Raw genomic sequence first — 26,414 nt, forward strand, 5'->3', positions numbered from 1 at the left:
GGTGGACAACAACACAGGAAAAATAAAACAGGACTGGGAAGAGGAAATTGGTTTTAATATTCATGAAAACATGTGGGATGAGTGCTTGAGAGATGTACATACAGTACATGTTCTGAGAATGCTAGACACAATTTGATTCAGTTCAAGGTAATTCACAGGCTTCATTATTCTAAATCAAAACTTCATAAAATGTATCCCACAATTTCTCCACTCTGTGATAAGTGTAAAATGTCAGAAGCAACCCTGTTTCATCCTTTATGGTCATGTAGTAAAATTCTGCCATTTTGGAAATTTGTATTTAAATTTCTTTCTGAAGCACATTCTATTGATCTGGAGCTTGAGCCTTGCATTGGACTTTTAGGAGCAGAGAAAGCTTTTTGTAGTAAGTATCAAACACAGGCATTTCACTCTGTACGATGCTTGCAAAAAGACTTATTTTACAGATGTGGAAATCAGATTATGTCCCTATTTTTGAGATGTGGGCTACAAGGAACTGGGAAATATGTTGCAGTTTGTCACTTATTTGATAAATAGTGTGTTGATATTCTCAGAAACTGAAAGCACTCTTATTTACTTCTGCTGACGTTGGCAACTCGAGTCTTTTTGCAAAGCTTTAAATGAAAATTTGCAGTAGAAATTCTGTGCCTCTTCACAGGAAGTCTATATTGGTCCTCTCAGAACTACTGTCATTAATGAGAGGTCAATTACTGATATTGATCGCACAAGATAAATTCCAATACTATGGGATTTAGCATTATAGCTAAAAGCAAGCTAAAAGAAAGGACTCATGCATTCCCTATAACACCACTAGAGGGCAGACATAAACTTCTCAAGTACAGGACATCATCATGAATAAGACATTGTTGTCAAAAGGAAAAGCACACACTGCCATTAAATACTGTGTTGATGAGTGTTACATCACCAAAACCAAACATGCGTAAACAGAACATTTAAAGTACGTACTGCTAGTCTGTTATAATAATTTTTAACATCAAACCAACATAATTTGAAACTGTTGGTGGTCGCTAGAACTGAAAGCTTTTACATATATTAGATTACCCATATAGCATTATCTAGTCAATTGTACAGAGTAGTCATCAAGCTCATACATTTAAAAACAAATCAGGCACTATGCTGCAGTTTTCTTAAAACCCTCTTCAAAAAGCACAGCTTGCAAAAGTGACTCAGGCTGAACAGCGGGTGCAGACCCAAAGGACACAGCGTGCAAGGAATGTAAACTAAAGTAGCTCTATGAAGAGAACCTCCAGGATCTCAGTGATATGACTGACAATCACCAGGTAATTAACATCAAATCTCGAGTTACAGAGACAGATATATGTCAGCCTTCAGTTTTAGCTGAGGGTTTGCATTAGTAGACAAACATTTCTTTAAATGATGTTTCATTAACAAGTTTGGGAGGAGCACGTTCACATGATCTATCCAATCAACATGTCATCAGCAATTATCACGTCTAATCCTATCAGCATGAGAGGAAGCCTATACACACACACACAGTCGTCTCACCTATGTTCCTCTGCAGTTTTCAGCATCCCACCACCACCCCGACTCCTCACTCTTGGCTTGTTCCTACCACAGCCATTTATTCTATCTGACTTATTTGTAAGTGTGAACTTGTGAAACAGGCGTCAACACATTGACCATCAGACTGAGTAATTGAAGATTTGAAGAAAATAATTATTTAAGTTCTGGTGTAATCCATGAAAAACTGCACAAAGAGCAGCTTAAATATGATTATGAGTACTAATTAGCATCTTGTATGGTTTATACTAAAGGGCTATTAATTGTGGGATAAGTTACCCTTCAAATAAAATACCTCAAATAAAGTTCTGCACCTATTCCCTACAGTAAGTGTTCAATTATTGCTGCCATGATTGCACACATTGCCTGGATATACTCATACCTGGTGCTGTCTTCCCAGTAAGGACCAGCTTGTTTGGCTGGTTGCTGGCCTTCAGCTTCTGCGTACGGGGCGGGTGCAATGTTTGTCTCGCTTGTCGTTGTCTCTTCAACTCTTCCTCGCGCTCCTGGGCTGCCCGGATCTCCTCTTCGATCATGGACAGGGTTCTCTGTTTGCGTGAGCGCAGCTTGAACGGCCCTGAGGTGACTTCTGTGTCCTGAGGACGAGTGACAGCCGCTGTGCTCCTGAGCTCTGCTGCCTCAGAGTACTTACTGAAATAGCTGAATTCTGGTTTCTCCGCTGGTGGTGGAGAGGGACTGGGGGGTTTGTAAGTGTTGACTGGGATAACTGGGGCGGCTTGAACTACAGTTATTTGAGGAGCAATTGTTCTCCTCTCCTCCGGAGGGGATGGCACTTTGGGAGGTGGTGTGACAGTAGATCTCTCCACTAGGGGTTGGGGTTGAATGCTTTCCACATGTCTCTCCGGGATAGGGGACGAATGTTGTGTGGCCTGAAGAGGCTCCCATTTGTCATTCTGCTGAGCAATGGCTTGCTGGATAGCATTTTGGACAAGAATACCAGCATGGTATTCCAGCTCTTCTTCCGTCAAGCCTTCTCCGTGATAAGACCCACTCTGTTCACCAGGAGATTTGATACCACTTTCATGTTTCCCATTGATTGGTGTAGTGGCCATTGGAGTTGAGGGAAAAGAGTACTCCCCAAGAGAGTTTTCCAAATAGACACTCATGGTCTCATTTGATGCACCACTGTCACTTATGTTGTCCATACTGAAGTCATTGGAGAGCGTCTCGAGTACAGTGGTGTCCTGAGACCGCAGGGATAGGTCATCTAACCCGGAGTCAATTTCTTCTGTATGGTAGGAGCTGTTCAAAGATTGTTGACACAAATCAGAATCCTCTTCCTTCACAATGGTCATCACTGCCCGGGCACAAGTAAAATCATCATCTTTAAACTCGTTCTGAGCCAAACCATCTTTGGGTGCTATGACAGATTCTCCGGAGCTGCAGTAAATCTTTTCAGCTTTGACCGTAGTAACTTCACTTCCGTCATAGAATGTGACCCCTTCTTGATTGGCAACTGTGACAGAACCGCATGGCCTCTCTACATGCGTGACCTCGGGAGTCCTGAAGAAAGGTTTGGCAGAGTAAAGCTGCGGTGCCACGTTCCTCTTAGGAGCTGTGGGCTGCTTGCTATGATCCATCTGCAGAAATTGCTTGCGTGCTGCAGAAAAGTCAATCTCTTCCATGACAACATCCTCCTTGTTTCCTGTTTCAGGTTGGATGAAGGAGATTGTCTGTCTGGGTGCAGCTTGTGGCATACGGTTGGTTTCAGGCCTCCTCTGCTTCCTCTCCTCATATCTTCGAAGAGACTCCAGCTGCTCTGGCTCCAGCTCCTCTTCCAGTGGCTTTTCCTGAGGTGGATTCCACCATTTCGCTGCAATTCCAGGATTTTTCTTGACTGCCTGACCCCGAATGAGTTCCAGCCTTTCCCTCTCCAGCTCTGCAATCTCCTCCGTGGGTCTGACTTTCTTCACCCGGACTTCTTTCTCAGTTGGGTTGTCAAATAGTTTTGATGGTTTCTTCTCTTCATGAAATGGTCGGAGCTCAAAACGTGCCTCTTTCTTGATTGCTGTCCTAGGGGACTCAGGTGACCTTGTACAGTCGTTTCCTATCATCGCTGCATGACCATTGGGTTTAGTGTTAAAGTTATCATCAACAAAAGTGGTCTGTTTTTTCCCTTCTAAAACAACTTCATGGTTGTGCAAGGGTGATGTGTCACTGGTATGCACAGATGGTCCAGTTCCATGAACTCTAATTGAGTTAATCTCTGGGGAACTTGTCCCATTTGAAGTCATTTCGGCCCTGGGGTCACAACAGTTGTCCTCAAGGACCTGATCCAGGTACAGGATTTCCTTGGCAACTTCGCTGTCCAGTCCTTCTCCCCCGTGTCTCACGCTGTTTTGCCCACTGCTCACATAACTTTGCTGGGTCTTAGTCTGAACTTCAAGCTCCATACTGCTCTCACCAGTGGATATCACACTCACTGAATCGAAAAAACTTACAGTCTTCAGGCTTCTCTCTCTTTTCAGCTCACTGTCATCCTCTGAGAGTACAGGGGACTTCTAGGGAAATAAAGACAGAGATCGGATTAGTTCAAACATGCATTCATGCAATTCTTCTTCTTCACAATATACACTGCATTAGTTATGAGCATTATGGTCACTCATGAAAATACATAATTGCATTCTAACTTTCAGACCATTCACACCTTTGAAATTCAGCAACTATACAGTAACACATTTAGTGCACAACTGGGTTTGTTTGATGACCTGAACAGTATTTCTGAACTTGGGTGCACACATGTAAATCGCACTTGAGTCTACTGGTGTTCTGTGGTGTAGTTTCTGTGAACTCTTGCTGCTGATATAAGAGAAATTGCAGAAGTGAACTGCTCTTGATTATGTAGACTTTGTGTCTTTGCATGTAAAACTGCAATGTTGAAAATAACGTAATATATGATGCAATGGACAAATATGTGCATAGATGGACCCCTGCCCCAAACCAAAAGTACTTGGTTTATTTATCTGCAGAGTACTTCAGTTGTTTTTGCGTGCAGATTATCAGAAATTTCCCAAACTAAGGGAACCCCAATTATATTGGTTGCTACACCACCAACTGTGTGAACATCAGAAACCAAAGCAACATCCCAAAGGAAATATTGCATGTGACCATCATGCATAATATAGGTGGACTGTGATAAGATGTGGAAGATAATGGGTTTGTTGAACTCTGACCTCTGCTATCTGATCCTGAGTTTTAATAATTTAAGGTCTCTTCTCTAGGTCTACTCAGTGGTATAATGGAGTTGCACAAGTCTCAAGTGAGAGGAAAACATGGGACTTTCACCTTAGTATCCCCATTAACACGCCCACATCAAATAATAGGAATTCATAACTTTTTGGAAAATACCATTGACCTGCAATGGAACATAAAGTAAATATATTTTCTGTTTCAGTTTCTTCTGTTTGCTTGAAGGATTTTCATTTATGCATTTGGCAGAGCATTCATCCAAAGCAACTTACATCTGTTTTCCTGCGTATCAAACCCATGACCTTTCAAAAGCTACAGGAACATCATAAGATAAGCAAGGTTGTAATGATTCATGCTCAGCTCAACTCATGAGAAACAAAACAAACACAGGCTAATTTGAAGAAAACACTAAATAAAAACATAAAAGGAAAGGTTCTGCATGCCCTAGTTTTCCTTATGCCCCTCCATCTCTATGTCTAATGGGTGTGAGTGGGTAATAGATCCTAGTTATTTACCAAAAGAAAACATCGATGTCTAGACTATGAAGACACTCTTTATTTTCAGAGGAATAATTGCAGGGGGGTTTCTATTGCATGGATCTGGTACTGATACCTATAAGTGGTCTAGTAACCCTGTGGGAGATTGTTGAGATGCATTTGGAGAATGAAGCACAGTAAAGTCTCCTCAGGGAAAAATACCACTTATTACACTGAGCTTTGCTTTCATTGCTACTCATTCACCAGATGGGACAGCCCTTTTTAAATGAAAAATCTGACAGAGATTTTTCTTTCTTTCTTCGTCTTAGGGCATTTTCAAATTTTTTTTTTAGGAATGACAAGCTTGCTAAAATATGTTCTACATTTTTCTTTAATGTTATTAGTATGCAAATTTCTATTGAACGCTTTCTTGTTTAATATTGGCTACACATTTGGTATGCTGTTCCAAATGAAATTCTTCTGCTGATATTGGTTCCAAGTTTGGAAACCACAGGACGCCACAAACCAAAGCAAGTAAACAGTACCCGAACAAACTTTAGCAAACCTTTAACAACATACAAAACCACTGCATCCATACAAGATACTAAAACGTGAAAGTGTTATTGCTATTAAGTCCTGTCTAGAGTGCAGTTTTACTGAGCCACACCGTTATAGTGCTGTATTCTCTGGTAAACAGAGGCCATTGCAGGAATTCTGTTTCTTTGCTCAGCATTTATGTTTTAGAGGCGAGTGTGCATGCCTGAGCAATTTCAGTTGTTTGCTGTTGTTTGAAAGTTGGTGTTCCTGAAAAGGCTAGTCAGAGACCTGTAAAGAAAATAACGGTAATATAACCTGCCATAAATGGAAAAGCATAATAAACTAGTGGGAGAGCAGCATAGAGATGTTATTTTTACAGCCTAGAAAAGAGGAATTTGTTTTGAAATAACTTTATTTTCAGCTCAAAGTCATGTGCTATTTCAGGTGATGGTGTGTCCATGGCCACATAAAGTAAACCTATTCCTGTTTTAACACTGGGTGGAACAAAATCTATATTACATCATTAGAACTGGGATTCTAATACACCTTTAACCAACATTTCTTTATGGAGCAAATAAATATCCCTGAGCAAATCCTTTAATGGGAACAATATTTCAAAACAATTACAATTTTCACTCCACTTTAGAAGAACCATTTTTGGCTCCCCAAAGAAGCTTTCAATGTATAGTTATTAAAATAACCATTTTTATTTCTTAGTGTGAAGAATGTCTAATAAACCACTTTAAAGAACCTTTTGTTCAATGGAAAGATTCCATGGATGTTAAAGGTTCGTCATGTAACCACTGATTTTAGTGTATCATTATTACATTTATTGAACATTCATATTTGAATCATAACAACAATTTGATAAAATATTTGAATCTAAAAATATGATCCCGCATTTTATAAAAGCAATAATTCAATCAAAGGCAGTGTTTGTATTAATTTATATAGTTGCCAAATTAAATTAACATACATAACTAATATTACCAGATTTTTCCAAAGCATGTAAGAGGGCTTGATCTAAAAAAGCTGTTTAAGTCAATCTGCAGATTTAATTCAGATCAAACAGTGTTAATAAATTCCTTCTTGTCTCAAGCTGTTCTGGGTCTGAGTAGCAGGACGTGTCACATGTGTCTTTAATGTGGCATGAGCTCAATAAGACCCCTTTCTTCAGTCACACAGACCACCCTTCCCTTCAGGGTGTGTTCACTAGCGTCCAGCCCAAACTCTCACCAAATAATGACACAAGGAAGTCATGTGAATTTCCCTCAAGCCAACAGTCTAGGACAGATTTACATACAGAGTGTTGAGTGGAGCACTACAAAACACTTAATCAACTCATCAGTTCTGAAACAAAGCCATGATAAAATATGAATCTAGTCTGCATGAGGCCAGTCCTTCCCTCATGCCAAAACGAGTGATGATCTAGTGGTTGGAAATTGTTTGACATCACCGTGTGAGAATTGTCAAATCTGACCGGGATGTGTTGATAAAAGGTTTCATGAGAAGCGCCACGTGTTTTTACCACCGTCTCATGTGTCCTGTTCAGCACTTCCCACAGCGGGCGGACATCCAATCAAGCATTAAGAGCTTAAGAACACATGCGTTTCCCTCTCTTTCTCCCAAACAACTCTCACACATAAGAAGAAATCACAAATGCAATCTCTTTAATATCTCAGTTAGTCCTCAGCAATGAGTTCTAAGAGATCAAACACTCCTGCTTGTCTTAAGTCTTCTCAAAAGAGATCTCAACAGTATCTCAAATTGTGCTCAGATTTCTCAAGATACTAAAGACTGTAATTTTAATACGAACTTAATAATTTCTCATCAGATTCTTCCAAGATCAAGTAAAAAACAACAGTGACCATGCACGTATCTTCAGTAAAGAGTTTGACATGAATCACAACCTTTGATTCTCAACTTAAGTATTCGAAAGTTGTAGAAAAAGACAAAGATTTGTCTAACGGGGACAGGATTTACTAAAGACATGTAAACAACAAAAATGCGAATAAGTGAAAACGCTGACGTCATGCGCATGTGTATTACCTATTCAGTCCATAGTGTTTCTTTACAAAGTAACATCGCCAACTTCTGGCCTGGCATGAATAATACAGAATAAAATTGTTTTCGTGGATCCATGAAAAAGTTTTTGACAAAGTTGTCGCCAGTATGCGGGAAACGCAAAGGAAAAACTTGTCTTCTTTTTAGTACATCATTGTCGTGTAAACGTGCCCTGATATATATTTTTTTATAGCAAGGCCAAGCTGATTCGTTAAAGAAACATAACTAAGAAATCCATGAAGTCACTTGAACAGTGAAAGAGCAACCTCTAGCAATCCTCATTTTTTCTATTCAATAACCATAAGCCGTCCTCAGCTGTCTTTGCAGTGGCTGTGCATTAAATCTGTATTCCCCGGAGTCTGTGGCCGTGAGCAGTCAGAAGTGAAGGAACATCAGTGTGTCCTCTGAGGAACAGACGCTCTCCACGGATGTTCCTCTAAACCCCCTCTGACATTCCCGGCATAGTTCAGCTGTCTTCCAGGCTCCGGCAGTCTAATAGAAGTGATGAAGGATACACAGCCCTGCCTCACGTCATTTAACTGTGTGTGTGTGTGTGTGTAGGGGTATCTGCATGGTCTTGGATGTGTATATAAACCTACAAAAGGCCAAGATGGATGGAGATAAACTCCTTGTATATTTATACAACTTGTAAGTTAATGTGTTCATGGGCACAGTGCCTCACATTTGTCTTCTTACTCTGAAACGGGTTTATTGGTGCCTCTGTTTACGTTGCGCTCTGCATGTTGTTGCCCTCACAGCATCTGGAAGTGTTTAGTCAGACAGACACCATTTGGGCCCTACTTTCTCTTTCAGTAGAGTGGCCCCAAAAAGTATTTGGGCACTTAAGCCATGTTTAGGAATGTATGAGTGTTGCTGAGCCATTTTTGCATTGACTTGTAAGTGTTCTCCAGGCGATATTTAATGGAGGTACAGACAGGTGTAGAACATTATATCAAATATGTTCTACCAATGTTTGACAATCAGAAATATTTCATTTAGTCATTTAAAACATAAAAAAAAAATCCTTCTATTAAACAAAAGCACTTGGTTTGATATTTTGATTACTCTAAAAAATGTTGGGTTTGTTTCAGCCAATGTTTGGGCCAAACATGGACAAACCCAACCGTTGGGTTAAAATTTTACTGTAAAATTGGGTTGGGTTTGTCCATATTTGGCCCAAACATTGACTGATACAACCCAACATTTTTTTTAGATTATAATGAAAGGACATTTCCAGTGTGGTTTAAGTGTTCAAAGTATGTTTTCGGGCCTCCGATTAAGTCAAAGAACACAAAAATTCTTCAATTTTAACGGTTACGCAAGATGCCTGTGTCTAGCGTGACTTTCAGCAGCTCATAAGGACAGACCCATCAAACCACACCGCTGATGAAAGACTCCTGAAATAGGATTATCAACTCTACCAGCGCAGACAGAGAACACAGGACTTCAAAACATGAAACAATCCCAATCAATTGGATCCAGTGGATAGCAAACTGAGACTTTTGCTTAAGGCAAGTGCTTCTTGGAGTTTAAGAAGAGATCTTAACAATATCTCATCAAATTCTACTTCGATACCAAAGTCTGCTGTCAAATATCAGAGATCTCATTATGGACAAAAAAAAAAAAAAAGTGTCAGGTCATACTTTATATTAGGTGGCCTTAACTACTACCAACATTAAATACCCACAAGACTATAGATTTACTGCATGTATGCATTTACTGAATAATGCATTTATTGCTGATGAGTTTGAGGTGTGGTTGGGTTTAGGAGTAAAGGTAGGGTCAGGGGTTTTGTGGTTACTGTTATAGGTGAGTTAATAGTATAAGTACAGTTTGTTAAGTAATAATGTAAGTTAATAATGTTAATTAAAAGCAAGTACTTACAATGCACCGACATGTACATTAATAAGTAAACTGTATTAAATGATTAAGTACATACAGTAGTAGTTAAGATCAACTATAATATGAAGTCTGACCAAATCCCAAAATCAAATTACTCAACAATCATAATTTTTACTTTGCCTTATGGATTTTATGAGAAACATCTCACACAAAGCTGATATATCGATGAAACGAAACTAAAGACCTCAAATAAATCTCCTGAGCTATGAACGTGTAACTTCTTGATCATTACTTCTCTCAGACTCAAAATGAAAATATGAAGCTATAGGCCTCCCATATTTAGCCCAAATCCGAATTCCAAAGAGTGATTTGCTTCCTACCTTTTTCATACTTTTCCAATTTTCTTAACAAACTTCTGCCATGAAATTAGAGCTCCTTTAAAAGAAAAACGAAAACCCAGCAAATACTAGAAGTCCTGAGTGTCCTGTTGTCAAATCTGTAACGTGAGAAAGAGTCCTCCTCACACTAGGCTTTTAGGAGCCCCAGTGAAACCCGTCCCGGGGCGACTTCTTCCCACTTCTTCCCACCCCCGCCCCTCTTCCTCATGTGTGCTTCACTCACCCCGCAACACTCGTTTCCGTCCGCTCTCCTACAATGCCTCTCTCTCTTCTGTCTGTCCTGCAGTCAGGACTCTTGTGATGTCATGCAGAGGGGGTCTGGTTTAAAAGTGAGGGGTGTGGTCTCCTCCTGTCCTCACACAAAGAAGCACTCTGTCAGAGCCGACCCGGGCCGAGGGAGTAACTCCTCTAGAGACACCTTACAAGGAAAGGCGCAGGGCGTCTGGGTGAGCAACACTGTTCACCACTGACTCAAAACATGCGGTCTGGATTCTCTTACTCATACTGTTCACACATCCACACAAGTTTCAGAAGCTGATACAAGTGAAATTTCACCACAGCACAGTACAATTATGGGAAACGCTTTATAATAATTATATAGGCTAGTAACAAAGACATTGTCTGTGGACATGTCCTCCTCAATGTCTACAGTGGATAGGCTATGTGAGCAATAAGGTACGAGAGGCTGTGCTGTATCGTGAATAAGTCACAGCTGAAGGGCGTTGTTAATATTAGATACAGTACTAGCCTCGAGCACCTTATTGCTTTTATAAAACGGTTGCCACAGAATACTAATATTAAAGCCCAAAAAAAAAAAATAAGTAAAATAAGTAAAATCACTTTCCGCTGGAAAAAATAGTCCCTGACCATGAACAGCAACAAGTTATTTTATTTCGCCGTTAGATGGCGGCAAAGACTGTCTTTATGAGTGCGTCAGTCAGTAGAGTAGACTTCTATGTTGAAAGGACTGAAAGTTGTGAACACGGAGAAGCAAGACACAACTTGGACGCAACTGATCAATGACTAGCGTGTCAGGGCACGGAAAAACCCATTAGAAAACCACACAAGAAATTGCAGCGGACATTCAAACGGATATTTTATTACGAATATAGGACTGACCTGAAGGAAAATCTACTGTAAATGCAGGTACACTCGCTCACTCGATCTCTCACAATACTCTACTCTATAGCTGTGTCTGAAATCGCTCCCTATCCACTATATAGTGCACTATTTAGGGTGTCGGCCATTTTGTAGTGGTGTCCGAATTCTGAGTGAACGACATCATTCCCTACTTTCGTTCACTACTTTTACCCACAATCCTCTCTGAATTCGAGTGTACATCCGATGTACACTTGCTGAGACACTATTTCCCACAATCCAACACGATAAGGCGTTAGAGCGCGAATGAAAAATAAATATAACAGACGGCAACAATGTCACCATAGCAACGGCGCACACGAGATAGAAAACAATCATTTGAAGGACACTTAACAATCATTTGACTGACTGGAAACCCCACAAAAGTAATGAAAGTAATGTTTAAATAACGGAGGGGGGTTTTTTGGACAGTTTTATGTGTTTATTTATTTATTTATTTATTTATTTATATACCGTTATATCTATATTTGAATAAACAAATGTGTTGTGTAGTGTTTTGTTCTCTTTTATTTTCACACATAAATGTAAAAAGTAAATAAATATGACAAGCAAGTCTTTTTTAAAATCAAATAACGCAATAAACGTGAAAAATACATACATACAATTGTTACATACAATTCATACAGCCAAAAAAGGAAATTTCAAAGATGGGTAAGTAATGTTTATGACGAAATTGTCCGAGCTCTCTGGCGCGTGATGATTATGTCAGCGTCCGAATTCGCTCACTCATTTTCGTTCACTCTTTGCTGATGTAGTGCACTCAACTGCCATTCACTATGTAGGGATTAGTGAATGAGTGAACGAGTGAGCGGTTTCAGACACAGCTTATGAGCTTCAATGAACAATATCAATGAGAACATATGTTTGCGTTGCTAAGAGTGGTTGCTAAGGGTGATGTGTAGTGATACATAGAACCGTTTGGTGAAGCGGTCATAGCCGTGTTTTATCATGAATAAAACACAGCTATTGACCGATCAGAATCAAGAACTGGAACTAACCGTTTTATAAATAGTGGTTACGGCATTGCTCTATACTACCAGTTATGATAATACTGATACTATCAGCTAACCCATTCACAGTTACCGACTGGTCCCATAAACAGTTTGAATAACTACAATGTGATTTGTGTTCATCTAATCAGGCGTGTCGTACTCTTTTCAGGAATTTCCTTTTTTATTACACAAAAGCTATGGTGTAATATTTGTATCCCATCCCATATTTGAACCCCATTTTATCAGGTCATGAAGTACACATTGTGAAATTGGTTGGATGATTAAATAGATGTCTAGATATTGTTTTCATTGAAACCTCAAAATAGACGTTGGTACAGTACGTCCCTGATGAGATTTCGCTGTGGTAAGACTATAATGTCCTTGCGACAACAAGTGTCTTTCTTAAATGGGACCACAATAGAATTACAGATAAGAGCAGAAGAGATCCAGGCAAGATCGCTGTGAGAACTGAAAGCCACTCAGTCATACAAGGCTGTTAAAGAGTCTTTGTGCTAATAATAACACCACACACTCGCGTCTTTACTGAGATACACAAAGACCGCAGTATAACCTTCATGTCAACCAACACTTCACATGATAGACTGACTGAGACTGCTTAGTAAAGGAGTGTTTCTACTGCGGTTTCAATAGCGTGTCCTCAATATCCTTCACATATCCTCCAAATACTTTGAAAAAGGTTTTAAAAATGTTGTTAGTGCCCAAATGAGTGAAGTTGTGGGTTGTTGGAAACTTCTCCTTCTCTTTCTCCTTCTCTGGAGTTTGAAGGCAGTGTGTTTTAATGGAGGATGTTGACAGCAGTGGGATGGGGTGTGTCATCCTCTGCTAGAGAGATCCTTCCGCCCACAATCTGTGTGTCACTGTGCATCAGGAATAATAATAAAGCAGTGCTGGGGAGGCTACTGTCAGACTGTATTATCTTACAGGCTTCTGATAATGTATGTTCAGACCTGATAATGTTTCTTGGTGTATTTTAGCTGGAGTCAAGCTACCTTTTCGAGAAAGTGCTTTACATGTGGAATCCCATAAAAGGTCATAATGATTACATAAAGATGAAATTATGTCATAAAAGGTTGAAATTATGAAATTAAGTTATAATGATGTCATCATATTTGTCATTTACATAAAAGTCAAATATGAGATACTAAAATCATATTTATCAGATTAAAAGGTGAAATTATGACATAAAAGGTCAAAATTGACAAAAGTCAAAAAGTCTAAATTATGTGATAAAACAGATCATTATGACAGTTGAAATTAGGATATACTGTCAAAATGATTAAAAATGGACGATGACATTTATATTAAAAAGTTGAAATTGTGACTAAATTGAACTAAATTGAAATTATGATATAAAAAATAGTCATACTTTATATACTATATCATATCTATTAGATGAAAAGTTGAAATTATGACATAAAAGTTCGTAATTATGATTTACTAAGTAAACAAAGTCGAAATTTACAAACGTTGAAATAATGAGATACTAAATTATGAGATAAAACAGATATTATGACATCAAAAGTTGAAATTATGATATACTAAGTCACTTTTATTAGATGCAAACTTGAAATTGACAAAAATCTGAATAAAACAGATAATTATCACAATTTTTTTTATTATTATTTACTAAGTCACAGAATTTTTCTTTTCATTTATGAAATTGAAGTCGAAATTGACATAAAAAGTTGAAATTGTGAAATACTAAATTGAAATTATGATATAAAACATAATTATGACATGAAAAGTTGAAATTTCTGATGTTATAATTATGTATATTTATGTTTTAATTTTGATTGAACAAATCATATTTTTCCTCATGTGGTTGAAATGGGCTTCCATATTATTTAGGAAGAACTAAAACTCAAAAACCCCAATTTAAATATCAGAATAAAACAAAATGCTGTCATTTCATTTAACACTGTGACAAAATTAAGCAATGCAGTCTTTTGTCATAGTATAAAAGCTAATTGTTGAATACAGCTTGTTCCTGGAAAAAAACTAGAATATATTGAAAAATCTGTTGTCACTCTACTATTAAATGAAATGCTTTTTATTACTTGCCAATACTGGCCATGCTTGAAAAATACCACGCATAACATAGTGCCAACTAGCAAAGATGGCCAAATGGAGGTCATGTGTTCCAGGTGTGCCAAGAAGCTGTCAGATGAAAGGCATCTCTTCAGATATAACCTCCTTGAGTAAGCCTAATAAAGTACTATTAAATGAATACAATCATCCCAAACTCAAACCCAAGCAATTCAAACCACACACACATACTAGGAATTATTACCTATTTATAGCTTGAAGACCAAGCAAGAAGATGTCATTTTAAATCATTCTCAAGGCAGTTTACACAGTGAGAGAGAAATACATTGTGGCTTTTAAAGGAAGAATAGGGGACTGTAGAAATGAAGCCAAATCAATCAATAAGTCCACTAAACGCGTCACGGCGACTGAGACTGACAATAGAACCATAATAGAACCATAATAGAACTAGAAAGCTTCAGGGCCCTATTATACACCTGGTGCAATGCAGCGCCAGGCGTGACACAAGTGTGTTTGGCTAGTTTCAGCCCGACGCAGTTATCATTTTCACGTCCTGCGCCACGTTGTTTAAATAGCAAATGCATTTGCGCCCATTTGTGCGCCCATGGGCTGCTGGTCTGAAAATTAGGTGTGTTCAGGTGCATTGTTGGTGCGTTGCTATTTTGAGGCAACAGAAATAGACTGAGCCATTGACCAACTGAAACCTGCTCTAAAGTCAATGAAGCAATATTTTTTTTGTTATTTAAAGGGCGCATTAGTAATGTGTGCCTATAGGCGGGTCCACACTTTGTCCCGTAGATGGTCTACTTGCGCTTTAACCTTGCACACGAGCAGATCCGTTTCCTCGCTAGAGAAGCGTTCAGTTTTTCTGCTTGCAAATTTCGCAATGTCAATAGTGAATCCGCCATGGTGTGAGCGCAACTGGCTTTTAAAGGGAAAGGGAGATGAGACTCTGATTGGTTTACACATTACGCCCAAAACACACCCATTACTCATTAAGAGAATAGGGAAGACCCTTTTAGACCATGCGCCGGGAGCGCCGACCATTTTTCCCGTCGTTAAACTAGCAAAAGTGGATTCGGACACGACCTACTGTAAATGCACTTGCGCTGTGCGCTTTAGACCATGTGCTTAGATCCTTAAAACAGGGCCCTGAGTCCCCAGATGCTTGAAAAAGAGCAACAAGCACAGTCTCATTTTGTGTTCCACGCACATATTTTCATGTTTGAAAAGAGACACACTTGCAGAACTCACAGAGAGAGAGAGAGAGAGAGAGAGAGAGAGAAGGGAAGCAGCTGAGGTTTATGAACACTTTATGCTTCGGCAAATACTGCCGACTGTCTTCACTTTTAAAATAATTAAAGTCGTGTTTGTGGAAGAACATGCTAATACAACAAAAACCTCTTTGAGAAAGAAAGAAATTAAGTCAGCTTTTAGAAGAGATGGTTTGAAAAACAAAGACAACACATTTAGAGACAAGGAGGTGAAGAGGAGAATAAACACAGGACATTGTGCTTAACACCCTGTCACCGCCCTGCCTAAAATATGACCTCTAATCTACGGGAAGACATGTAGAAGAGGCTCATCTGGATGTTGTCAACCGGGGAAAAATGGGAAGCATCAACACCCTAAACACACGAAAACAAGGATGGCCTCGTCCCAGAAGCCCAATCAAAATATTGTTTTGTGAATGCGTTGCCTACTATAAAAGGCTAAAAGTCATTGTAGAACTATTTCAATTAGCCTTAGTACTTACAACTACTAGAGCTGGTAGCTAACACAACCTGTTTCAACTTAACCTGGCTTAAGAGCCATTAAAAATGGCACCAACCCCAGTTAGTGAAAACTGAATTACAGTGGCTTAAAGGCTTATGTGCATTACTGAGGGGCTGTGAGTACACTGACACTTACACACCTCGAGACATCATGGTATAAAGGTCAAAGGAGCGTAACTGACTCACAACCAGCCTAATAGTGACTGGGCAGAAATACTAACTGCATTCTAAAATCTTCTAGACTTTAACAAACTTTGTTAATCCATTCAATGGCCATGATAACATCCCCGAGCAGCTCCTTTCTAAACATTTCAAGTATGAAATCTCTGACTGAATAATTGAAATCTCAAAAAAATATTTAGTAAACTTTTGTTTCAAATCATGCTAAAATCATTTTCAGGATGGTTTGGCTAATGCACATTGGCTAATGGGTTTGAAGAATAAGGACCGTCAAAAAAAGACCAGCCAATGCCTTTATTTTTTCATAAAGCAGCTCTAATAGTGTAACACTTTATTTCGATGGTCCACTTTAGACATTCTACTAACTATAAGTAACTTTGCACCTACATGTCAACGAACTCTCATTAGAGTCTAACAATGACTTGTTAAATGTTTACTCAAGTCATGATCATCATACTGCAATCGAGTCCTTACTCTGATTATTGGAAACAATCACATTATTGTTGCACATGCAAACGTAGTCAAAGTTGCAAAGTTCATCAATTAAGAAAATTTCTATTCAGCTGTAAAGCAACTCTAGAGAAGACAATAGAGCCATTATCCAGCTCAATTCGGTTCATTGTTGATTCAATTCAGTTCAATAACAGTGTCAATGATGTTATCAAATATTACTTTTCATACACAACTCAATAAAGCTCGTCTTAGAGAGAACCTCTAACATGGCTTTTCCAGCGTGGCCATCAAACTCTTGGTTAACCTGCTTTCCAAGTCCAGCGGGAGAAGAGAAATAGAGCACATCTTCTACTCTAAATTTAGCATCCAGGTTGCAGGCAGCGCTGTACTGTACTGTGGTAAACCCTGCTTTGTGTTAGGGAGAGGTTCTCCAGAAAAAGAAACAGCTAGGCTACACTTTCAACTTAATTATATGTCTAAATGTTTTTATGATGCCAACTAAAATAGACAAGAGTGACACTCAATGAACACCATGTCAGGCTTGCTTTGTTGACCAAGTTTAGTTAACCAGCAAGAATACATCAAAAAACTGTGGTAACACTTTATTTCGATGGTCCTCTTTAGACATTCTACGAACTATAAGTAAACTACATGTCATCTAACTGTAATTAATTTAAAACTACAACTCAGTAAAAGTATATGTCAATAATAAGTTGACACTTGCAAAGTTACTTAAAGACAGAAGTTCGTCTGTTGGGGGACCATTAAAATAAAGTATTAGCAGATTTTAAGTTAAGTTTAAATGACTATTAGCAGACAGTCTACTAATGGTTTAATTAGAGTTAGTTGACATGGGTTAGGGGGTCAATTAGTAGAATGTCTAAAGTGTGAAAGGGAAATAAAGTGTTACCAAAAATTGTTATTGGCATTGCTGTACAGTTGACAAAAAGATACTAGACAGAAATGTCAAAGTTTATAATTATTTTTTCTTCTGCTGTAAAAGTGTATAAATAGTGTTTCTTGCTCCTTATTATGTTTGTCCTTACATCTGACTTATTTGATGGAAAATAATTTGACTATCACTATACAGTTACAATCCTTCTCAACAACAGCCCTCAGCTGATTCGTGCACCTCAAAATAATCTTCAAAGAGCACAAAATCCTGGAAGGACAGCTCAAAATCCATATTAAGCTCTAAAATAATAATGTCTTACCTTTTGGCTCTTTTCCAAAGTGAGGCAGAGAACCTGCCAAGGTGCCGTGTATTTCAGCATGATCAACGATGTCTCGATTCACTAGACTACACAGTAAAACAGAGACCACTGGTCCAACATTCCTTCATTAGATGCTTACTCCCCCTTAATTATGGCCTGAGACCTCCTCAAAGTTCATTTGGGAAAAAAATAAATAAGAACGGAAGCCACCGCACAGGGAGTAACATTCCTCACTACTGCCGACTTCAGCAGCACATCCCAGCAAAGTCATCTCATCCCGGAGGGCTTTTGATCTGAAAATGAGCTTAGCATCAGAACCAATTATATGGGTCTCCTGTCTGATAGGTGAGAGCAGTCAGTTTCTTCTATCCATTTGTTCATGAAGCTGTTGTGTAAGTGCACTCGATAACTCTCTTAAGAAATTGTGATGACACAGAAAAAAAGTATATTATGCGAGTCAAAGTTCAGCAATGTTTGATCAGAACTGCAAAAAACCCACCAGAATCATTAACCTCATTCTTGACGCAGTTTAACCCTATAGCACTGCCTACCTGAACGAAGCAAAACCAGGTTAAATTAAGCCAACATTAAATCTGTATTTATCACATTTACTTTATAATGCATGTTTCTGGCTGTACTGTTTAAAATTAATCAGTGCTCATTATTCCAAATAAAGTAGTTCATCATCATAATCACATAATGTAACAATGTATCGATATGTAATGTCCACTTTTAACAATGGAATCAACAGAATGCGACAGTCGGGTTCATCCCATTCATTTTGACCAATCAGAGAATCATGACAAGCTAATCACACCAAAACGCTTTAGCTCCGCCCACTTCCATGAAGCCAATGATGTAAATTACGCCGTTTCCCTGCATTCTCAAACTACTTAAAGTCCTTTTACACACCTTTACAGAAAAACTACAAATGTCCATGTGGTGTTTTTAATAAGCTTTAAGGCAAACCATGTGTAAATTCATAAGTCGACAGCATTGCTGAGTATTTTCTCCTTAAAACTGCAGTGAAACAAAGACAGTCTCAAAAACACGCTTTGAAATCGCTGGTGTTTCTGACGTCACAAACTACCTTGTAACCAATCAGATCAACGTGTGATCGTCAACCAGTGGATCTCTGAGCTGAGTGAGTGAGTGGAGGCGGGGCTCATTTGCATATTCATAGAACCGCGCATACTAAATGAGGTAAGGGTGTCGAGTTACATTCAAGATATTTTAAGGCATGAAGAAATGTATTTGCATGAAAAAAAATTTATATGTAATTTTGGTGATCAAAGATTAGTTTTAAGAGATAAAATTATTGACTATAGGGGGACTGTAAACATGTGTGTATATTTCACATTTTGCAATAAATGTAAAATATTTTGTTTCTAAATGTATAATCACCATCTTTAAATCAATACTTTTATATTTCTCTATTGTTTTTAAGTAAATGTTAAGTAAATGTTATTTACAATGCTTTAAAGGATTATAGTTCTTTCTCAGATCGAAGCTGTTAAGTACACAGTCTTGGACCATTGTCTGATTTTAAAATACTTGCCTTTAATGATTAAAAAAAAATCTTTATGGGAACAAAGAATGGTAAAAAAAATAATAATACTTGGGCGGGCACGAATGCACTCTATTCCCAATGGATAAACTCAAGCTCTGGCCAACATATTAATGTCATTTGGAAATCAAATGGGTTGTGAACAGTGTTTCACATTGACTTCATGTGGCAGCAGAAGAATAGCTCCATTCAACCCAACTAATTTGAACAGCTACTAATCTGAACCAATAAGCAAGCCTCCACAAATGAATAGACCAAAACATCAAATAATTTCTCTATTGCAGTTTAGAATATTAAACCCTGAAGTTCATAAACAGCAGATTTTGGGTTCCTGCCAACATGTTGGTCATGTCGAAATACAAAGTTCTGTCATGAAACTCTAGATAGCGCAGGCTGACAGGTCCTTAACTCAATCTGCTTACAATCACATCATTCTCTGTAGAGCACAGCTGATTGGTTCCTGCTGTCTCAGTAGCCAATGAGCTCGCTGCTCAACCTTCAAATACTTGGTTAGCATTTGCTACAGCAGTGCAGCGCTTTCAGAAACCCTCCACCCTCCCCAGCTCCACCTGTCTAGATCTGCTACGGGTAAATCATGTATGTTATATTGTATAGCAACAGCATGTCTTGCTTTATTGGCTTACGTGTATGTATTGGCAGTAGCAAGTCCTGTACTTAGGACTATTGTACTCGGCTGGTTCTGTATGCAGTGCACCAGTCTGCTCGTCCTTGCCAAATGCGACCCAGATTCACACAGCGAAGCTGACACAGTTTCTGTCTTTTTCCAGGAATCTAAATGCAAAGAATCCTTTTAATTTCATCTAATTTTGGGAATCTCTCTCTGAAGCTATAGCTGGCTGTCAACAGGGATCGTTTCCCTTCAACAATCTACATTTTATACATAGTAAACACAGAATGGAAGACCAAGTGACAGTGTGATTCGATCAGAAGAAATGCCCTGCCATTCACACTCTTGGCAGGTGAAAGAAATATTGTGCAGTGTACAGTTATACCTCAAGCTATACTGAAACCAGCTGTCCTTTAACTGCTTTAAACGGATGACAAACTTCAACGGGAGGAAGCAGCTGATTTGTTTGTGCCTTCAGCACAATGTGAGAGGTCAAGCCAGACAGGAAAAACCCAAAACCATTCCAAGGACAAACCCCGAACAACTCAATCAAAGGCCAAAGGAAAAAGCGCCATATTCCCGCCATTACATTTACACTTCCAAATGCTTTGGCTTAGAGATAGCCTTGGAGTTAATGAGAGCTCTTTGGCTGCTTTTAAAGAAGAGGATTTGGATAATGTTGTTCTATACCCAGATGTTTGCTGCCGGGTCATTTTTGCTTTCCTTTATTAATATTTCTCTAAATGCTTATGTTGCTGAGTGAGCACAACGTCACAACATGAGCTCATAGCAAAAACTCATATACTTTTAAAACATAGGCCTACACCACAATAGAATAAAGATTTAAAAGCACTAACCGGATGGCATCGTTTTTCAAAGGACACTGGAGTGACCATTATTAACAGGGGACGTTTGCCATTGCCGTTTTTTGGATTCAAATAGGTCATATGTAGTTATTACTAAAGTGATGTCTATGGATGTTGGGATTACCACAGGTCATGTGCTCAGGATGAGGGCATCACTAAACTCACCAAGACATACGCTCGGGAACTTCCCCTCTGGGATTTTGAAGCGCGTTCAACTTTGTCAAGTGGGCGAGGGAAGTTTATTTCGACAGACCCTCGACCTCTCGATTTTGACAGAGGGAGCGAGTCTACTCAACATGTACACTTCAAGCAGGTCTATAGACCACAATGCAACATGATTGTGACGTCATAGCAGATCGCGCTCAATTTACCCCCACCCCACACAACTCTAGTGTATGATATTACCGTTATTTTGACATTTATCCGCATTTCATACTTGGAAGGACATTCAAAACTTAAAAACACAGCCCTAGTCTTCTTTCATAGAGATTTTCTCAGAAGACTTAAGTAAGAGCGGTAATTTTCTCCATAAGTTCATCTATGAAACATTTACCCAATTTACCTAAATAACTGAAAAAAAATGATTTGTTGAATTTAATAAAAAAAATTATCGTAAGTGGTTGCACACAATTGATTTAAGCTACATTTAAACAAATGCATTAAGTTGAACTAAAATGTATTAAGTTCAACTTAAAGCATTTGTTTAAATGTAGCCAAAATCAATTGTGTGCAACCACTTACGATACATTTTTTTATTAAATTCAACTAATCATTTTTTTCAGTACCTACATAGGGAACTGAACTACATACTGACTGAATATACCGACTATACATAGTTGGAGTTCATGTTCCTCACAAACACCCATTTTGGGAAACCCTGCTGAAACTAATGCATACATTTATTCTGCAGTATCTGTAATTGTTCAGAAATAAAAAAAGAAAAGCAGACAAAAGGTTATACTAGTCTTATTTCACTGTAAAAAAAAGTTTCTCTTAAATTTTTAAGTACAATCAACTTGAATGTTTAAGTCACTTCAACTTAAATTGCATTAAACTAACTTAAAAAAATGAGTTAACCTAACCCTAAGCCTAACCCTACCCTTAAAAAAAGTAGAAAATTGCTCAAATTCTGATGAGTTAAAGCAATGTAAAAACATATGTTGTACAAAAACCTAAATTTCCTTAAAAAGTAGACTTTCTAAATAAAACAAATAATCTAAAACTAACTAATTAAATCAAGAGCATAAAACAAGCATCTTACAAGAACCAAAATGTAATTGTAGACGTGTATAAAAAGTGTAAATGAGCATTTAAAAAAAAAATTCACCTACCAAAAAGGCAGAAAATATCATCCAAAATGAAACCATGCCGGCAGTATTTCTTGTTGATCTGTTGATTTAACTGGGAAACACACTAAGATGGACTCTACGTTGGCAACAGTCATGGCAACATGGGTCTCGCTCGCTCGCTCTCTCTCTTTATAAACAGGCAGCTCAACAAAAGGCTGAATGCTGGGGAGACATGAAAAGAAAGACTCTGTGCATGAGATTCTAGACGCATTCCGGCTCAGAATCATTTGCATCCGCTTATGGACATCACTCACAATGCAATGAATCGTGATCCTGCAAGTTAAGTCTATATAAAACAAATCTTTCCACAAATGTGCGATACAATACAAACAGAAATCACACATATGTTCCACTATGCACACAGGGACACTGAACACTACTTCACTGAGAAAACTGAGCAAAATGAGCACACGAGGAGGAAGGTTTCTTGTTAGTGTGCATTCAGGGCTTTTGGTCTGTCTTATGTGCTGTGGTCAGCATGGCACACTCCCAGCAAAACACACAACCTTAGAATCAAGGTGAAATGCTGTCTGCAACCTGTTTTACTTCAGAAATCAGATGTATAGCCAAGTAAAAGCATATTTTAAACAAATGTAGGACGAAACTTGATTGGATCATGAAAAGTGGGCGTTACCTAAAAATTTGACTAAAAAATGTATTTGCTCAATTGAGGCGAATACATTATTCCGCCTCAAGCTATGATGGAAACACATTTACCGAATGAATCCCTCCAAAAAACTTGCAGGACTTTGCCTCAACAGAGAATGTGATTGGATAACTGGATTAACCAGCGGACCAATCGCATCACAGCATCTCAAATGTTGGTTTGGACGTTCTGAAACACCAGAGTCGAAGTCTGTCATCAGAATGATTTGGTTTAATTCCCTCCCGGAAGCGTCTCACACGATTGCGTTCCCAAACACCAGCATCCGAACGCAAGAGAACGTGACAGCGGTCATTGTGTTTCGTCTGAGATGCAACTCCTTTACGACGGAGGGAAAAAGAGCCACAGTTTCTTCCTTGATTGCAGCAACCTCCAATTTCCCAGGAAGTGATGATTTTGTTCCCCTGAACACATGCGATGGAAATGGCGCTTTATTCCCGAATGTTTTATGCAATAAATTTTGTGCATAAGTTAAATTCGCAACATTGATTTGAAACATAGCTAAAGTTACGTTGGGACTCAAATCGTGAAGTCCAAACAAACTGATTCACGGACATTTCAAAGCATACAGCATCTGATCTCATGATGCTTATCATGTAACATTGACACAGAGCAGAAGGCTTAATTTTGATGCTAACTAATAGAGATTAGCCTGGTTTCCCACAGTGCACTGCACCTCTCCCCTCTTCCTCATCATATGGCACACGTCTGTCGCCATGGTTTTGATCTGAGCCCTGATAACAGCGGATAATGAGTTTCACTCTGATCTGGACGACAGATGTGAATGAAAGCTTCCCGATGAGGGACACTGTGAACGTCCACCACGACTTCAATCAGAGGTTCTTTCCCTCGTTCAGAGTCTGTTAGCACAGGTGTATTCATGTCAACACATGCAATCCACAATCTGGTGTGACACTCGCCCTTCTCCAGAAACTAGTGAGCTGTCATGCTGTCGATGGATTACATCAAGAGCTGCTGTCTAATTCTACGTTCCAAACTTGTAAATAACCACTGGAAGTTGGACATCTTCGACTTTCATCTCCTGTAATTCTATATCAGTTAGAACATGGGATAAGCCAGCAAATAAGTGACTGATTTGTATCCATGAAATATTGACTTTATGGAACCATAAGCAAATAATCCTAAACGAATGAGACCATTACCTGTAGTGCCACTGAAATCCCTGTGAGACGACCTTAGACATGACCTGGTCAAAACAGTCGCACATATAGATTAATCCCATTTGCGTGATCGTCACTCTTGCCTATTGACTCCTGAGCTTAACTCCTAGCCGTGACCCGGCTTTCATCGGCATCAGCGGCCAATGACAGCACTGCAAACTCGATTAGCGTCTGTCTGTCTGTCTGTCCGCAGGGCAACACCCTGTAGATGCATACACTGCAAAGCTGTGTGGAAATAAATAGTGCCACTGGTTCTTGTGAGAGCGTAACATGCGACAGACAGATAATCACCACATCCCACAATCCTATTTCCAGCTCCTGATTACCCTGCTTTATTTAGACGGTGTGAATAAGCCCTGGGCCTTCATTGCCTCCACTGCCAATCCATTCTCTCACTCTCTCCATTTGGAATCGATATTCAACATGGTCAGACACTGTAGATAGTTTGGCTTTTTACTTATTAATGTTTTATTTTGTGTGTCATAAAACGGCTATGTATCTCAGGAGGAATAATGAGATATTGACCCAAAATTAAAAGTTGAGCTAACATGACCTGAGCTAACATGAACTAACAATGAACAGTTGTACTTTAACTAAAGCCGCGTTTCCACCGAAATTACCCGGAACAATTTGTCCCAGGAACTTTTTTCCCAGGAACTTTTTTTGCCCCAGACCGGTTGCTTTCTGCGTTTACACCGCGGTCTGAAGTACCGGGAAGGTAAACTGCGCGCAACTGCTCCTCCCAGTCTGCGACGGACAGTAATCAGTTTTGAGCGCCACATTTATAATAAGTATGGAGGAGTTTCAAACTGTGCTGCAGTTATGTATTGGTTTACTAACAAGGTAATAAACAAAACAAAATACGAGCACTGATACTAAAGCGTGTTCAGAAAGCTTGTATGCGTATAAAATTAGACAACGTATGTTATCAGTTATTGTGAGATGCCTGGGACAAACGCGCAAAAATTTCCTCTTTCGCAAATACGCTTAAAAAAAAGCCTGAACCCCGTCTATCAATCATAAATAGTGAATAGTCTTGTAAATAGTTGTTTGTTACTAACCTCAAAGCGCTATTTCAATCCTGTTATAGTAAATTTGTAACATGGTTTGGAGTGCCTTGCAATAGATGACAATGAGTAAACATAATGACTTAATAATAAAAGCTGTGGCAGAAAAGAGACGAGCACTGATAAAGCGTGTTCAGTAAGCTCGTAATGCTAAAATTTGTATGTTATCAGCTATTGCGGACATTGACCGTGAGATGGCTGGGACGAACGCGCAGAAAGTTTCCTCTTCCACAAATACCCTTAATAAAGCCTGAAACTCGTCGCCAGTCCAGTTTTTTAAATTAAATTCTATATTTGCAGACAGACAACTCTTACTGCATGAAGCCACGAGCCCACGACACAAACCGCAATAGATTTTTTAAAAAGGGAGGTTAAAAATAAATAAATGCTGCGTGGAATCATCCAACCAAAATACGGCGTGAACACAACCAATCAGCTTGTGCAGCGCACAAGTCCCACCCCTGAAAGTTCCTGAACTTTGAAAAAGTACTACCTCATGAGCAGGGACTATCGGAGGGGGAAATATTTACCCGGAACTTCATTTAGACCCTGGTTCCTGCGGTGTAAACACGTCGAGTACCAGCCCAAAGTTCCTAGTTCCTGGGGAAAGTTCCTGCGGTGGAAACGCGGCTTTACATTAACTATTGGGACCTTATTGTAAAGTGTCACCAAATTTTCCATAGAATTAATGTGAAGGGCACTGGGTTCGTCACAATTACAAAGTCTTTTAAAGGTGCATTGCGCAAGTCTCTGAGTTTTTGCAGAACTATGCCCCCTCTGGCGGCAAGCGAAACTGCAGCCAGAAGTGTGCACGCTCACGGACAAAAGTTTTCTTTTTTTTATCTTACGTGGAGTTTGCGTTGGTGTTTGAAATGAACTACAAGCCGGTCTCTTAGAATCCATCTTCTACGGAGAATGGCGGCGAATACACAAACCTGCCAGACAGCCAGGTGAGCGTGCCGTGAACGCGCATGACGTCACGCCCAGTCTAAAATTCCGGCCCGAATCCCTCTTATTTATTTTACTTTACAGGATTATAGAGACAATCTCAGTGATCAGAGAAGGGCTCATTCAGCCCATCAGGCAATTGTTTAAGCATGTATGGGTTAGAAAACGGGTATTTTTAACATGAGAAGTTGCTTAATGCACCTTTAAAATGTGTCTATGTTGTTTTTGCGCTATTTATT

General features: G+C 39.0%; 1 protein-coding gene across 6 annotated transcripts in view; it reads right to left on the minus strand.

The window, feature by feature from the left end:
• The window catches only part of palm2akap2 (PALM2 and AKAP2 fusion), a 246,809-nt gene that overhangs the window by 12,472 nt on the left and 207,923 nt on the right, over window positions 1-26,414 (minus strand). For 4 of the 6 annotated variants that reach the window (XM_082157648.1, XM_082157646.1, XM_082157647.1 and 1 more), the window contains one exon: window positions 1,922-4,061. In XM_082157648.1, coding sequence (XP_082013774.1) covers window positions 1,922-4,061 — 2,140 coding nt within the window. Of the gene's footprint in view, window positions 1-1,921; window positions 4,062-10,048; window positions 10,270-17,905; window positions 20,003-26,414 lie in introns of those variants that run through there. The other 2 variants (XM_082157650.1, XM_082157651.1) reach the window with 2 other exon arrangements.

The sequence above is a fragment of the Leuciscus leuciscus genome (assembly GCF_965113295.1).
Source record: "Leuciscus leuciscus genome assembly, chromosome: 24".
Classification (NCBI taxonomy): domain Eukaryota; kingdom Metazoa; phylum Chordata; class Actinopteri; order Cypriniformes; family Leuciscidae; genus Leuciscus; species Leuciscus leuciscus.